The sequence below is a fragment of the Trachinotus anak genome, unplaced genomic scaffold (assembly GCF_046630095.1).
Source record: "Trachinotus anak isolate AG129_WGS33_773 ecotype Australia unplaced genomic scaffold, CSIRO_AGI_Tana_v1 ptg000025l, whole genome shotgun sequence".
In the NCBI taxonomy this organism is placed as follows: domain Eukaryota; kingdom Metazoa; phylum Chordata; class Actinopteri; order Carangiformes; family Carangidae; genus Trachinotus; species Trachinotus anak.
Window position 1 is genome coordinate 10,775,477 of NW_027273876.1, and position 15,873 is coordinate 10,791,349.

Genomic DNA, 15,873 nt, shown 5'->3' on the forward strand with positions numbered 1-15,873 from the left:
CAGCAGTATTAATGTTTCCCATGATGTTGTGCACCAAACCAATGCTGAAATATGGGGTTAGGGGTTTATCATTTTTAAATTAGTCAGACCAACATGTCTGTCGAACTAAAGAATAAATCTTCCAAAAACATCCTGTATGAGTGTTTTCTGGATCTGGAGGACAGGACAACAAAGTTTGACAATGCTGCTGAAAATTTGCTATGGTTTAGGTTTGGTTAGGTTAAGGTCACAAAAAGTCTCGGTAGATGTAAGAAAAAGATAAAACATCATGGTTAAAAAAAACCAACAATTCCTATTGGTAGGACAAAGGCTAGGACAACGCAAAAATAACAACGAAGTCCCACATGTTTTTGTTGCTCATCTTAAATTCTATTTCCTCCATCTCATTTAAAATGCCAGAAATGTCATAACCAAGTTGAACAGGTAAAACTCATTTTGTCTTTGTTGGTGCTGAGAATGTAGAACGCACAGGGGAAGTTGTTTTTATATTGTAAATATCCAGGAATATTGTTCTTTCATCTGCACTTCTGAAGCTTGTGATAGATTAAATAATAATAATGAAGAAAAGAAACACACACACACACACCAAAAACAAACAAAAGACTGCAGTGAATTCAACATTTCATCTTTATCCACCTTTGTGTGCTGGTGTGTGCTATTTTGCATTCTGAGCAGACTTAATGAAGTATTTGTATAGTGTGAGTGTGACTTTCATTTCACGTCTTTGTGTGTGTGTGTGTGTGTGTGTGTGTGTGTGTGTGTGTGAGAGAGAGAGAGAGAGAGAGAGAGAGAGAGAGAGAGAGAGAGAAAGCGAGAAAGCGAGAGAGATTGAGGAGACATCAGGAGATAGCAATGATTTTGCTTGTTGTTATCATTAATCAAAACCAAGTCTGCTGTGATTACCCGGTCTCTGTCTCAAGAAACCACCCCGTCTCTCTCTATTCATCAGCCGTTGTCCTCATGTCTTCTGGCATTTGACAGTTGCAACCAACATCTGAAAAATGTTTAACAACTGTGTTGTACTTGAAAACAGACCTTTGTGGTACTGTGACGGCATGAGTCAAACTGAAATGAGTGTGGAGGTAAATATGCTTTCATTAACGTCACATTTCATTCGGCAGCCTGAGAAGTATCAGCGGTTCCCCTGAACAAACACTTGACATAGTAGTTTCTACCAGACACTGTGTGTTCACTCTCATGTAACAACAACTATGAAAAAAACAAGCAGGCAGATGAAATGACTAATTCAAAAGCTGCCAGAGTTTTTTTCTTCCCACAAGCTGTCTGCTCTAGTCTTTTGGCCATCCTGACTGTGCTTCTCTTGAACTCTTGAGTGTTATGTAATCTGTTCCTAAATGCCGAATTGTAGAGAAGACATTAATTGCTTCTGTATGTTCAATTTTTTTCCAGATTTCTTTCTTTCTATGTCTTATCTCTCTTCGGGAGTATGAAGAGATGAAGATGATGAAGTTGCGTAACAGTTTACATCCTTGTCTCAAAAAGTGCCATCACATATCAACTGCCTCATATATGCAGTATTCCTTGATCCTGTGGAGGGAGACCAACATTAAAATACTATAATTCTAAAGTAGCTCATAAAAGGTCACCTTTATAAAAGATTAAAGTATAAGTCCTTGCAGACATGAAGACAATTAATAGCAGTGGTAAAATACCCTGTGCACTCACATGGGACACAATAACACATCTTATAGAAGGATCTGAGAAAAAACACCTATATTTAGGCTCTGTTCAGCGCTGGCTTAAAAATAAATTCTGAATCATGATTTTTCTTCCTGTCTTCATGTTCACGCCGCGCTGCAGTTATATCTCAATAACTAGGGATCAAGGTAATTTTGGGCTCCAGCACAGGACTTGACAGTGGCTGACCTTTCAAAGTAACATAGACACTGTGTCTAACGCTGTCAGCAATGGATTTTCAGTTTAAAGAAGCTGTCTGAATTTGGGGTTTTACAGTGAGTCCACTTTAACTTTTTTTTTCTTTGATCTGTTGGGTTCTGGCAACCTGGGTTTCAAAGCCAAGAAAAACTGTCTCTACTGCTGTTAAAGAGAGCAGCAAGATAACCGGCATCCAGCTGAACAAAATCAACCTGTTCAAAGGAGAGGAAGTGAGGAGGGCTGAATATATCTGACCATTTCTTTTAAAGACCCCCTAATATTTGTTTGAGGTCAAGTAGACCTGCAGAAACAGTTGCATGCATTTATCCCATAATTCAAGGCTTAGAAATACTAATATTGGCGTTTTATTACTTTTCACACAGAAGTAGACAGATGCTGCAGTCTTCAGCTCTTTGCTCTGACAGAGAGCTGTCCACCTGTCACTTTTCTACCTATATTATATATATGTATATATATATATATAATACATATGCTAGAGGTGGTATTCATATTTAAAGGAATTTGAACTAGTGAGCTGTTGTTGAATATCTGCTGGATTATAGCCTTAAAGGAGTCTGTCGCCATCTGTCAGCCATCATCCATGTCAATGACCCGCCAACAGACATTAACAATACATGAGTGTACAGATGTCTGTCCACCTGACTGACTGCTGACTCTGAACATGTCTATCAATCTCTCAAGCTAGCAGAATGTTTAGAGTGTCACTCTGCCTGTCTATCACTTTGACTGTCTGTGTATCTTCTTGTCCATCTGCTTCTCTATTCGAGTCTTTACCTGCTTGTCTTCTAGTTTGCTTCAATCTGTCAGCCTGTCAGCTCACCTGCCACTTTAAAGACATATCTGCCTGTATGTTGATCTGTCTGTGGACATGTGTGCCTGCCTTTGTGCCTGTCTATCATCTTCACTGCGTTGTATTCCAGCAGCACCGTTACATCCACCCCACCCCGCACCCCACCCTGTCGCCTCAAAATTTTACTATAGCGTCTCCCATGTCATTTACTTTCTCCATCTGAAACTCAAACTCCACATCTCTGTCCCTCCGCTACCCCCTCACAACATCCTTCTCTATCAAGCGTTCTCTCTCTCTCTTTCTCCCACCTCACCCTCACTCTCTACCACACCTCACTCCTCTCTCTCTCTGTCTCCCAGCTGCTAGCAGTCTTATAAATAACAACACGATGGTTATTTGCCATTTGTTGTCATAGCTGTTACACTGCCAGGAGCACTGGGCTCACTTGGCTGTTTGTTAGCATAAAAAAAACAAGGTAACCTTCAACTGAATCTGTTAGACATTCACTGGATTTATAGAGCCACAGATCAGATGTGCTTGTTTTGACATATATTGGGGTGGGGACACATTTATCTCATAGTTAAAGTGTTAAAGGGCTTCAGGGACTTTATTCAGTTTGGCAGAAAAGTTGTTTAAATTGATAGTAGACAGTTTACAGCGGATGAAACGGGGTGTTGACTTTACAAACTGACAGCAAGGAAGACACAGAAGGGGCAGCGGTGAGAGGAGGACTAAAATAGTTCAACTAACGACCAAAAGAAGAATATTTGACTGAGAAATTGTATAGAAAATGTAATCAAAATAAAGTGTTCGGCAACTGTAACTTCACATGGTTAGCACAGTTCATTGACTGTATACCTGTATCTGAGAGTCACATCCCATAGCTTTAATGGATTCTCTTTCATGCAAGCAACTTTATTATGCAGTGTCTCGATGGACTTTACAGGCTCACAAGAACAAAGTTCCCCCAACTTCCAATGCTCTCAACAAGTCCAGTGTTTCCAATATACTTTTTGTGGTGACGGCCTGCAGCTGCAAAATAATTGCCGCCGCTGCTTCAGAATCTTATTGAAATGTCATGAAGTTACAATTACACGACTTTGCAGAGGCGCAGTAGTACTGTGGGCCGCTGTCTCAGCTCAAAGTGGGGCCAGGCGACCTGCTTGGTTCAATCGGCTTTCCATTGTCCCAACTGAACTTTCTTTCAAGTCATATCAGTAATTTAAGCTTAATGACTATATCTTTGATTCAGTATCAACATTGTGATCACTGTCATTACAACGATTATCAAATAAATACAGAAAGAAATAATTTAAAACTTTCTGTATTCAAATAAATGAATCTATTTAGCTTGTTATTCTCTCCTTGTATCCCTTTATTGAGGAAAGAAATTTTCATAAATTCTCATTGTGTCCTCACTAATATGATATATTAACAATCCTCAGAAAAGGAAATTCAAAGACTTATTTCCTTCCTCAGATTTGTGGTAAAATTGAAATTACAAGAAAAAAAAAAGAAAATTGTAACAGTTCAACTGAGCTGTGGAACTGAGCAGGTTCTATCCTGTTTCTGTTGTGTTGCTTCCCATTACAGCCATATAATGTTCTGAGTCAGCACTCTTTTCATTGTTTTTTCTAGGAATACATTTCAAAATATTTCTGATGGGTGATGAGAGGATTGTATATCTCATCTTAACAATGACAAATTACAATGGTTCAAATGCATCATCTAATGTGCCAAAAAGTCATAGCAACCAAGAAGATGTGGATATGTGGCTCCGTGTTTTTGTATCTTTGCTCTGTATACTGAGGAGACAGAAAAGTGTGACAAAAAGGGGAGGAGGAAAAATGGAATAAATATTTTCACCAAATTTCAAAAGGGGAATATATGCCTTGAAAATCAGATGCAAAAACATTCACCAAAAACAATACAGTCAGTTGATTCTATAGTTTCAGAAAAGCCAGGCTATTTCTAGACAGCCAATACAACCAGATCCCCTAATTGTAGTATTTCAAGTGAGAAAAGCCACGAAATCAGAGCTAAATATACAGTTAGAGCTTTTGTAGCACTACTTGCATGTTGGTTAATTTTACTGAATTGGAAAAGCCCACAGCCCCCAGCTCAACTCACTCTCCATGGTCGAGGGAAGTGATGCTGTGTTGTAAATTGGAGAGGCTCAGGTATGTGCTTCATGCCCCGGGAAAATCGCCAGTACATGGCAGACCATCCTCAATTATGCCATCACTAGGTTTGAAACTCTGCCCACCGTAATATAATGATGATTTATTACAATTTGTAAAGCCGTCACAGTAGTGTATTCTGTAGAGCAACTATGGTTTGACGTTTTATCACTTTGTTTGCTCATATCTTCACCTGTGTGTGTGTTATTATTATGTTGCTTTTTATTATTGGTATGTTCAAAAAATTTTGATAATCAGCAATAAACAGCCTGGTTGTGTATGTTTGACGGCTGCGTGCATTATGGGAAGAATTGTTGCCTAGAGGAAGCAGACAAAACTGTTCCGTCTGTTCCAAGTGCAAGATTAAAGATTTAGTCTTTGCAGTTTCTGTATGATGCTTTGACACTGGATCAATTTGCCAGAAGTTAGCGCATGCATCTATTGTGAGTCTGTACTTTCTGTTTCAGTTAGCCTGGTGGCAGACAAATAGGACTATCGGCTTTCAAAGGGAAAATCGACAGCTCTGGATTTGCTGCTGTCCAGCCGGCTGACAGTGATAAAAACTGTGACCTCCTGCCTGTGATTCTTGAACAGAGCATGCACTGTATATTGCTGCAGAGAAGCTGATAGACGCAACCTGATTTATCTAAATCTCTTGCCATGGTGTAGTGAGTTATCTTCATCTTTGTAATGATGCAAGACAAAGCAACATATTCCCATCTTTGATCACACAATGTCTTGATTAAAAACAAAGCTTTGATGTTTAGATGTGTTTTTGGCTCCTCACTCTCTCACCACCTTCTGATTAGATTCATTAACAAAGTAGCAGGCTATGAAGCTATTTTGACAGCATGGGGGGTTGGAGGGTACACACACTTGCATTCACAGATACACAATCACACAAAGGCACGGACACAGTGAAGACCAACATGCATATACGCACATGCTTGCACAAGCAGACACAAACAAAGCAAAGGAAAGTGGTGGGAGGGGTTTGTAGATTTCAATAATCTTTGAAACGGCAATACTGTCTTTCTGTTCACTTAACCCCATGCTGATAATTGCCACCGGGTGCTGATAACTATTCATGTGTATGTGATACTGACTGCATACTAATACTGCAGGTGCAAGGATGGGCCTACAGTCAGAGGAACACAGTGAGAGAGGCAGAAATTCTGCTCAGACCACACACAGTTGCTAAAATGATTTAACAAACTTCCTCCTCGGCTCGTTAACTGTTTTACTAGATGAGAAACCCACAAAGTGAAAATGCACAAACAGCAGGTTACACTGCCAAAGCTACGCTTCACTGCTCTTCACTGTGTGTGTGTGTGTGTGTGTGTGTGTGTGCGTCTCTATTTGTGTGTCTGTATCCCGGCATATTTAACTTTAATGCAACCTGAACACACAAACTTTGTTTGACTCTGAGAAACATGACTAAAATGTTACATTTTTCAGAATTCGAATGTTAATACAATCTACTGTGACTGCGTCTGTTTGGTTTGTGATATACTTAAATTATTAAATATGTTGATCAAAATTAAAAATACAGCATCTACTATGATTTTCAAATCATAATGGCAAGGCTAGCTGAAAAATTGAATTATGGATTAGCAATATTATGAACTTTTCATTGTGCAGAGTTCCTAAGCAGAAAGGCAGGTTTGTTTTGGGTCTGTTTGGATTTGAAATGAAACATTGACTATAAGGTTAAAGTGCTGACTTTCAGCTATTGTGAACAGTGTAGGAAATTGCAGACCTTTTTATACATACCCCCGAGGGGCTACAAGTCCTACACTGCTCACCCAGGATGAAAGTGAACAACCCAAAACACACTTGAAGCAGAAAATCAGCACTTTAACTTCACCTGTTTCATTTGAAATGTACTTTGCTGAAGTACTGAGCCAAAACATAAAAAAATGTCACTATCATCAGACTAAGCTTACAGTCACAGCCATATAATACATAGGGTTAGAATAAGTATTTCAGATTTCAGTTTAAAACAAATTACAATAAGTGTTGATTAGGGCACACTTGGCAAGACCCAGTCCCTGAAAAGTCAACAAGTAAGTAACACATGCTTTGGCAAAAGGGGGTCATTTTATTGTACTTTAAAGATTTATAAATATGCAATTTTAATTTTAAATTTTGTCTTACAGTTACTAGGTTCAGGTTGTGCATCATATCATAAGGCTGGAACAACGTTTGTTACACAACCACTGGGGGGAGCCAATGCCAGAAAGCTTCAAATTCTGCGCATAGTGTCTTTAATTCAACATGCCCTTTACAAAGTAACACCACATAAAAAATGCTTTTCAAAGTTTACCCATGTCCAGATGACGTAGCTAATTAAAGTTTGTATAATTAAATATAGTGATGAACAGTAAATGTACACTTGGCCAAAAAGCAACTTAAAAGATCTCTTGTTTCACCATCCCTCTCATTCATTACTGGGATCAATATTACTAATTCAGCTTTGCCCATGGCTACAAGCATGTCTGTTGAAACCATACAAAATGATTAAGCTGCATTAGTAAGCTCTTAAAACCACACTGGTACAATGGTTAGCTTTTATTCAATAAAGCTGGGATAATTAATTCAAAGCTGGTACATTGTACCCTGTGTGAATTCAACATGGAAATACAAGAACAAAAAAACACACACTCTCTCTCTCATAGACACACACACACACACACACACACACACACACACTTAAATACGGGGACAAAAATGTAAAATGCAAAGCACACATGCACCCAAAGAGACATGAAAAACACACATACAAAAGACAAATACCCACAGAAAGGGACATTCACAGTGAAAAATACAAATACGCACTTAAATAGCGCACTGTCACATACACAGACACACACACACACTTGTAGCCGGGAGCTATGTTACATATTCATAAATGCAGTATTATATGGCTGGCTGACATCTCTGTCTTGCCTCTAACCCTTTACCTAAAAATAGACACTAGCTTTACTGTGCTCTGTTTGAAAGACAAATCTTGACATCTTGAAATCTTGTCTGTATATTGGGAAAAAATATGTCTGTATTGACAGTGAGATCACAATTACTCAAGAACAAGCTCATTAGCTTGAAGCAGATGGTGCTCAGGTGTTTGAATAAGGGCTAAAAGCACCTAAATGTCATACGGATACATTTCTTCTATAGAATCAGAAATAAAGGCATGGTTTGAATTTAATACTGGCTGTCGAGTTGTCTCAGACAGAGTCGATTCTGGCATGATGCATGACAGATTATGATGTCAGCTAAGGTGAAAGTGAGTTGCATCACAGTAAATGCCTAAACACCTACGCAGCATATGAAACAAGAAACAAGAGGAGAGGAAGACATAGAACACAAAAAGGAAACAAAATCTGCAAGAGATAAAATAAATGACTCAAAACTAATGCTATCCATGTCACCAACGATCAGTCACAAAAAGTGTCCAACCTTGAATCATTTTGAAACATTTGGAAAGATATTGGGTTTAAAAGCATCTTCTCCCACAATTTTTATCAAAGGTATTGTGCATCTTTGTTATTGTGTCTGACAGATGACATAACAAGCAAGCAAATGGAAGACCAATTCATTCCCTCCAACGTCACTGTGGGGGACAAGTACACATTTAGAGGCACCAATAAAAAACAAGACAGCAGGAAAAAACATTGCCAGGAGAGTGAACTCTAGTCTGGAAACCAGACCCAATCAGTGAGCTCATGCGTCTGGTCACCCTCCAGCTCAGACTGACACAGGTCGGGTCAATCACAACCATTTATCCAAATACAGATAGGGTGGGTGGGTTTGATAGGAAGACTGACAGAGGAATGCCACTGAAGCATTTTCATTAACAACCAAGATGGCTGCCGCTGATGTGGAGTGGTCTCTTGAATCTGCTATCGCGACATAATTAAACAAACTGGACAGTATATTTTCTCTCAAAGAAGAACAGATAACTGCACATGCAGTGTTTGTTGATATGAAAGATGTATTTCCCAAACTAGTAAAAGTTTCATTTACAAAATCGTCACTAAAAAGATGGGACACGCCAAAAACCTAGGGGCTGTTGTGGTTTCTCCGCTGGTCACCATCATGGAGAGCCAGATCGGGGAAGCAACCAAACTGGGAATCACTGCCTTGCAGCTTAGAGACCACGAAGAGGCAGACAAATACGGTGGACATTGCCAGCTTATATTTTTATTGCCAACTGTTTTGTATTTTGTAGCCCAGAGTCCTGGCTATTGAACAGCAAATGGCGAGACATGTTGATGCTCATGGTTTTAAAAGAAAACCTTATGGGAATTGTTGTGGATGAAGTGCACCTCAATACAAATGGTAAGTGTTGGCTACTAAATCATGTTGTGTCAAATGTCTGTTGTGCTGATCTAGAAGTCATGTGAGTGGGATGTTGGGACTAGCGTATTGATGCTACGCCATCACATCTCTTCTCTGCATGCTGTAGTGGGTTTACATTTTTCTGTCGCTCTGTACTACGTCACAGGTTTGTTGCTCTGATTGATTGTAGGTCTATCCAATTGCATCCAGAGACATTTTGGTCTGCAATTGTTATTGATGCCCCATGGAAATTAAAAAATGAACTGAAAGGTTCCAGACCCATTCACAAAATTGCGACTTGGTCAGACAATGGCAGGCTAATTAGAAGCTACTGTACTGTGGAAAAATAAAGCTGTATCAAAACAGAAAGAATAAGCGGAGAAAGAAATAAGAAAAAGACAGAGCGATGATAGCAAGAGATTATTGGAAAATTTCACATCTGACCTCTGTTCACCTTCCAATCACAGAAGAGAAAACCTGAGATGACACCATGACCTCATAAAACAAGCAATAGCTGGAAGAGTTATACTGATTGAGAGCAAAAGTGTTTGTGTGTGTGTATGTGTGTATGTATGTGTGTGTGTGTGTGTGTGTGTGTGTGTGTGTGTGTGTGTGTGTTTGTGTGTGTCTGCAAATGAGGTAAGAGTAAAATTTATTGATGTTGGTTGAGTTTGTAGTGTATGACCGCTGGGTTTATGGGCATTTCAAAATGGAGTGAATTAAAGTGTGTGTAGTGTAGGTGAGTGCCTGTGTGTGTGTGTGTGTGTGTGTGTGTGTGTGTGTGTGTGTGTATGTGTGTACACTTATTGTTGTTTTGCAGCTTCTGTAGACAGACATTTATGCAGCTAGAGGATGGAGCTGCTTTTGTTTTGGATTAAAAAAATAATATTAGATGCTATTCCTTTATGACACTTTTTGAGCATCGGGCATTCAATGTGTTTGTATCTTCAAAACAGTTCTCTATATGATTTTTTCATTACTTGGGGCATGGTTCAAAATTCAAATACACCAGAGCTTGCACAGGAAGTCAGAGGATATTACATGCATTGGCCAGTCATAAAAACACCAGTGGTGAAGACGAGAGGGTAACTGCCCAAAGTACCTTTTTGGGTTGTTGTTGTTGTCATATAAATTAAATACAGTGATTCACTCTTTTCAAACTACAACTAATGCAATGTTGTTGTTAGCCAGAAAATAAGTTTTGCAAAGAAGAATTCAGAGACTTACTGTCTCCTGTTGTTTTTTTTACTTTCATTATTATTATTATTTCTATATAACACAGGTGAGGCGCTCTGTGTTTTGTTATCATGGTGATTTGTTTGGGGTTGTGGGTCATAGCAGAACAGGCGAGTGTCTCCTTCCTTTGATGAATTTCCGGCAGAAGGTGAAAATTGTGCTGTTGCCCCTGAAATCTGACAAGACTCTACTTATTTGTTTTGAAAGGAATTCAGGGATTTGTTTCATGAAAACAAACCTGCCAAAGTTCGTACATTTTATTTCTATTCTCTTCAGGAATCTCATTGCACTAAAGCACATCATTTGAGTGGTAATCAAAAGTGAATTACAGAAGCAAACATATATCGTGCTGTTCAGAACTGACACCTTCTGTGTTGTGTGTGTAAGGCATCAGAGCTGAGAAAACAGTGATCAAAAAGTCATTCACTGGCCTGAGGTGTGATTTTGCAAGGCTGTGTCCCCATGTTTTTTCACAGTTTCTACTAGAATGTGGTAAGTTCTCTTTGCTTTTAATCCATCAGAAAAAGAAGTTAATGAGAATAAATTTGGTTATTTGCATGATAAAGCACCGTGTTTTATTAAGCCTGTAATAACCAATTTCATTATTTCATTTTCACAGATGAAAAACATATCCTGTCCTGGTCTGCAGGAACAGCTTGTACCTGCTAAGATGTTTTAATTGATATTTTTGGTTGTGTGTGTGAAATAGAGATGGATCTGTCTCTCTCTGAGTAACTGCTGCTATTGAAGCAGCAACGATAAACTCAGTGTGTGTTTGTGTCTGGGTCTGTCTGATGGAGCATGGGATGTCAGCTCCCAGGTTTAGTGGTGTTTTATAGGTAATTTACGGCTTCTACAGAAAGATGTTCAGGTAGGCAGAATTTTCTTTTCTTTCTTTTTGTTCAAAAAATCAACCGCTATTTCAAAACCTCTTTCATTTGGTTGGTTGCATCTCAACAGGTTCAGTATTTATTTCAAGTAGCTCATGTTGAATTTCTTACAGAAAACACTGGAAACAGAGAGAACAGAGAGAAACCAGAGAGAAGGAACAGACTTTGCGTTGCTACAGTATGTTTACCATGGATCACAGCTTCATGGCTACTTCTATCTTCTCCTTCCTTGTGCAGTTTAGCTACATGTAACATCTTACATGGGTGCATGAAAAACATATATGTAAGCATCTAAATGAGATCAATCTGTTAAATGATGATAAAATCTAAATTTGGTGATTAAACATGAATTATGGTAATCATGAGTATTTTTCCAACTAGATAAGGGAAGATAATACGTAAGCTTTTCATCAGATCAAATCCTGTTTTTCGTATTTTACCTCTTCTGGCATTTTCTTTCTTACACCCTGTATTGTGATTGTTAGTCATATTACTTCTCTATATAGTAGTTGGCATGTCAGTAGTGGAAGTGGCCATCCTGCACTGGATTCAAATGGCATTTATACACACAAGGGATTTGGAAGACCAGAAGAGCCAGTGCATGTGCATACATCATGTTACATAATCCAAAGTTATTTTGAAGTGTAAACATACTTGTGACTGTACAAATATAGATATAGCAATCTTTAGAGAATAGCTGCAAAAATTGTTTTTCTCGCCCCCAGTGATCCATTCATTTCAAACAGGCCTTTACGACATGTATTACTATGATGTTCTCAGTGCTACAGCCAGTATAAACAGATGTTGTCACATCAACCACAACTCAAATTTGGATATATAATGTGTGTGTGTGTGTGTGTGTGTGTGTGTGTGTGTATACCTGTATTCTTCCTTGGTGAACACAGGAATGACAGAGGGCTGAAGGACTGTGATCTCTACTAGAGTTGTGTTCTCCTTTACAGGCTCACCATCATCATAGGCCACCACCACCAGCTGTCAGTCACACACACACACACACACACACAGACAGGTAGAGACAGAGTGAAAACATTCAGTAAATTTCCACATGCATATTTGCAACATGGCACTAACTGTTCTGTTTATGCCCTCTAACACTGCAAAGAGATCAGTTCACAGTATTTTACAGCCTGCTTGCAGTGGGGACAGCCAAATAAATTGATGCAGCTAATGCATGACAGGCCAATAATAAACCAAAATAGATGTCTACATTTTTGTCGCCTGCTATCTAAAAGCACATTATTTGCATGGGAATTGGAGAGCAGAATGAGTGTGTATCCCGCTAGTGTGCTTATTTGTTCCTGCTTAGCCTTTCTTCTTCATTTAATTGGGGGGTAACCACTGTTAACTGGACCCAAAGGAGTCGTAATGAGGGCTAAACTTAAATATCAAGACACTGAACTATTGTGTTTGCTGCTCATATTTAGCAGGGAAATTGTCACTGATACCGCATTGCACTTCTTTATATTCATGCAGTAACTCACACTTCAACCACAAGCCCAGTAAATTCAAAGATAAACCTTTAACTGCTGGAAACTCATAGACTTTATTGGAGCTTGTGGTGAGTGTTTAAGTGCCTTGCTCGATAACACAATGACTTTGAACTACACTTGAATTTTCTCGTGACAGTCTTGCACAGTTGCTTGCACATGCCGACCTGCTTCGAACCAAACATGTTGTTTTAAACACCTAAAGCTGTCGTAGTTTCTGTAATGTTGTCGCAATTAGGCACTTGCTACATGTCAATGAGACCATCTAGCTGTTTATCCGTCCTTGAAAAGATGATACCACAGACACTGTTTATCTCAGCCATAATCCAAAAAATGTGCGCAGTGTTGGACTGATTCATTTTGTTTGACTTATTGGGAGCAAACGAGGTAGAATGAGTCCCCTGAGTGACATCTTCAGAGGACGCTGTATCCTTGTTGTGTTAATTAAAGCCCAATGAAAAGATGAAATTAGCATGGCCCAAAGCTCCGTTGAGGAGCGCAGCTGGGAAAAGGCAGTTTTGAAACTAATAAGCTACTGTGGTATACTTTACTGTGGAATACTTTGTATAGTGCAAAGGGATTTACAAGACTGCTCCGCACAAAGACACCTTTATGTACACTAATGCTACAGGTAAGCGAGTAAAATCTGAGATTAATGATCAGACACATTTTTAATGACTCAATTCATGTGATGTCGCCCCAAAGCTCCACCCACTAAACACATAGCAGAACAGGGGGGTGCATCAGATAAATCTTCTCCTGTAATGATGTCTCTATCAAGCTACAGACCTGGGGCCAGTGTCTCCAGTTTGAATACATCAGTTTGATTGATTGGGAACTATGTTAAGTGATGCTGCATCCTGTACTATATTATGATATATACAGTATATTACAATGTGATATATAGTAGACTCACTGCCACATGGCTATATTTAATACATTCACTATATTACAGCCTGATGGGAAGTTAATTTCCAGTGGGAGAACATTTTACTGCTGTTCCACTCCATCATAGATGGGTAGGTTTTATGACGTCTAAAATGGAAGGGAAAAATGAAAAACATTTGCTCCTGTTCCTGGTGCAAAAAGTTTACAAAGCAGGACTGAGTCTGCAATAGGCATCCAGTTCTGTTCAGTGTCATGTAAACACAACTGAGACACAGTCTCCTTTTACAGAATGCTGCATATGACATCTGCCATCCAGCCTTTTTTGTGTGCCTTTAATAAAAAGAAATGTCTGCTTGGGACCCCCAGCAGACAAAGTAGGATCATTTTGTCTTACAGAATTTGTTTCTCCTTATTTACTCCCCAGGAAATCCTCTGACAACCCTTTAGATTCATTATATGACCATCCTGACCGAAGGTTGGGAACCACTGGCTTACAATACGGCACGCATCATGGGTTAAATTGTGAGCGTGCATACTTACACTGAACTTGAGGTTTGGCTCCTCATTAAGGTTTACTCTGGTAACCACATGTCCTGTCTGTTCCTCCACACCAAATATACTGGCAGAATATGGATACGCCTCCTGGTCCACTTTATAGCGCACTAGACCTGCTGGGGTGCCCTGTGAAGAGAACCAATACAGGATATACTTTGACATTAGGTTGACACATTTACATGGATGTTGCATTGTAGGATGAAGTTTCTCTTGTGTGGTTTCTGGAGAACTGCCACTCTTATTTTTATGCAGAGCAGCCTCAAATTAATGCAGACTGTTACAGAAATTAATATCCAAAGCAATTAGTCTGGACCCAGATGTCAAACAGCAACTCCTTGTCCAAATACTGAAGAAGCAGTTCAGACATGCACACACACACACACACACACACACACACACACACACACACACATACACACACCACCACTTGGGATAAATGAGCTCCAAGTTTAGGAACTCTAATGATCATAAATTAACCTCTCAAGAGTTATTGATAATGAGTGACCATCAGTTAGTATAAAAATTTGCCTGAAAATGTCAGGAAATACATAAAATCACATTATTTTATACAAAATGTAGCAGAGAGGATAACATGTTTTTGTGAAAAAAACCTTCAGTTTGCATTAATGAGTACATGTTCCTGGGGTGAGAAAGTAAATTAACTTTATATGGTTGTCAGGGGAAATGGTTTGTAACACCTGTTTTAAGTCATCAGACAGCATGATTTGAAGAAATTTCCAGATGGAAAAAGTTAACTCTGGCACTCTGGCACCAACATTACGTTGATTAAAGAAGAGAATGAGGCGCTGTGCTGTATATGTGTGGTAATAATTGTGAAATAACCTCATGTCCCTTGTCTTCTATTAAAGTATGGACAGCAAGAGAGCAAACTTTATTTATGCAGCACTTTTCAAAACAGAAAGTGCTTGACAGGAAGAAGAAAAGGAGCTCATTATTGCTCCTAGACACTGTTTCTGTGCAAGTGCTTATCTGCATTTGAATAGAACAGTATATCTGAAAAGATGGGTCACTTCCTGGCATTGTGACACTCTATTTAATAGGTCTGGTAAATATTTGAAGCAGGCCAGATCGCCAGCTCACAGTTCCCCGGAATTGTTCTGTATATCATCTAAAGTCTTGGCAGTGCATCCGATTTTCTCAGGGACAACCTGGACTAGTTACTGACTGCTATTAAACTGAACTGTTTGCTTCTTTTCTAATGGGGTGAGAGGGTCTCCCATCAGGAGAGTCATGATGACTTTGATTACACTGACTTGATTAAGGCTATGAATCTGATATGTTTGACAATGACGAAGTTATATTGCTTTGACAGTCTCAGACAGGTGCAACCCAGTCACACTGCCAGTAAACAGAAAGGTATCCAAGGTAAACAGAAAGGTCTCTAAGGTCATATTTCCTCCTTCCTTCTTGGTTTAAAAAGCACCAAGTTAAAAACAGTCATTAGGAAACTGTCATTAAATTTCTCTTTAACTGATATAAAAGTTATATTTTGGAGAAGCACTGCAGTTATGAGGGCACTTCAGAGTCATCTTTTCCAATGAAGGCTT

The 15,873-nt window shown here is 39.1% G+C and overlaps 2 protein-coding genes across 5 annotated transcripts in view; both read right to left on the minus strand.

Moving 5' to 3' along the window:
* rbp4 (retinol binding protein 4, plasma) overlaps nt 1–15,873 on the minus strand; it is a 249,499-nt gene that overhangs the window by 193,453 nt on the left and 40,173 nt on the right. The gene's annotated exons all lie outside the window — the stretch shown is intronic.
* The window catches only part of LOC139608268 (protocadherin-15-like), a 278,991-nt gene that overhangs the window by 47,749 nt on the left and 215,369 nt on the right, over nt 1–15,873 (minus strand). For all 3 annotated transcript variants that reach the window (XM_071461819.1, XM_071461818.1, XM_071461817.1), the window contains 2 exons: nt 14,291–14,431; nt 12,235–12,347 (listed from right to left, as the gene is read on the minus strand). In XM_071461819.1, the coding sequence (XP_071317920.1) occupies nt 12,235–12,347; nt 14,291–14,431 (254 nt within the window). The remainder of the gene's footprint in view (nt 1–12,234; nt 12,348–14,290; nt 14,432–15,873) is intronic.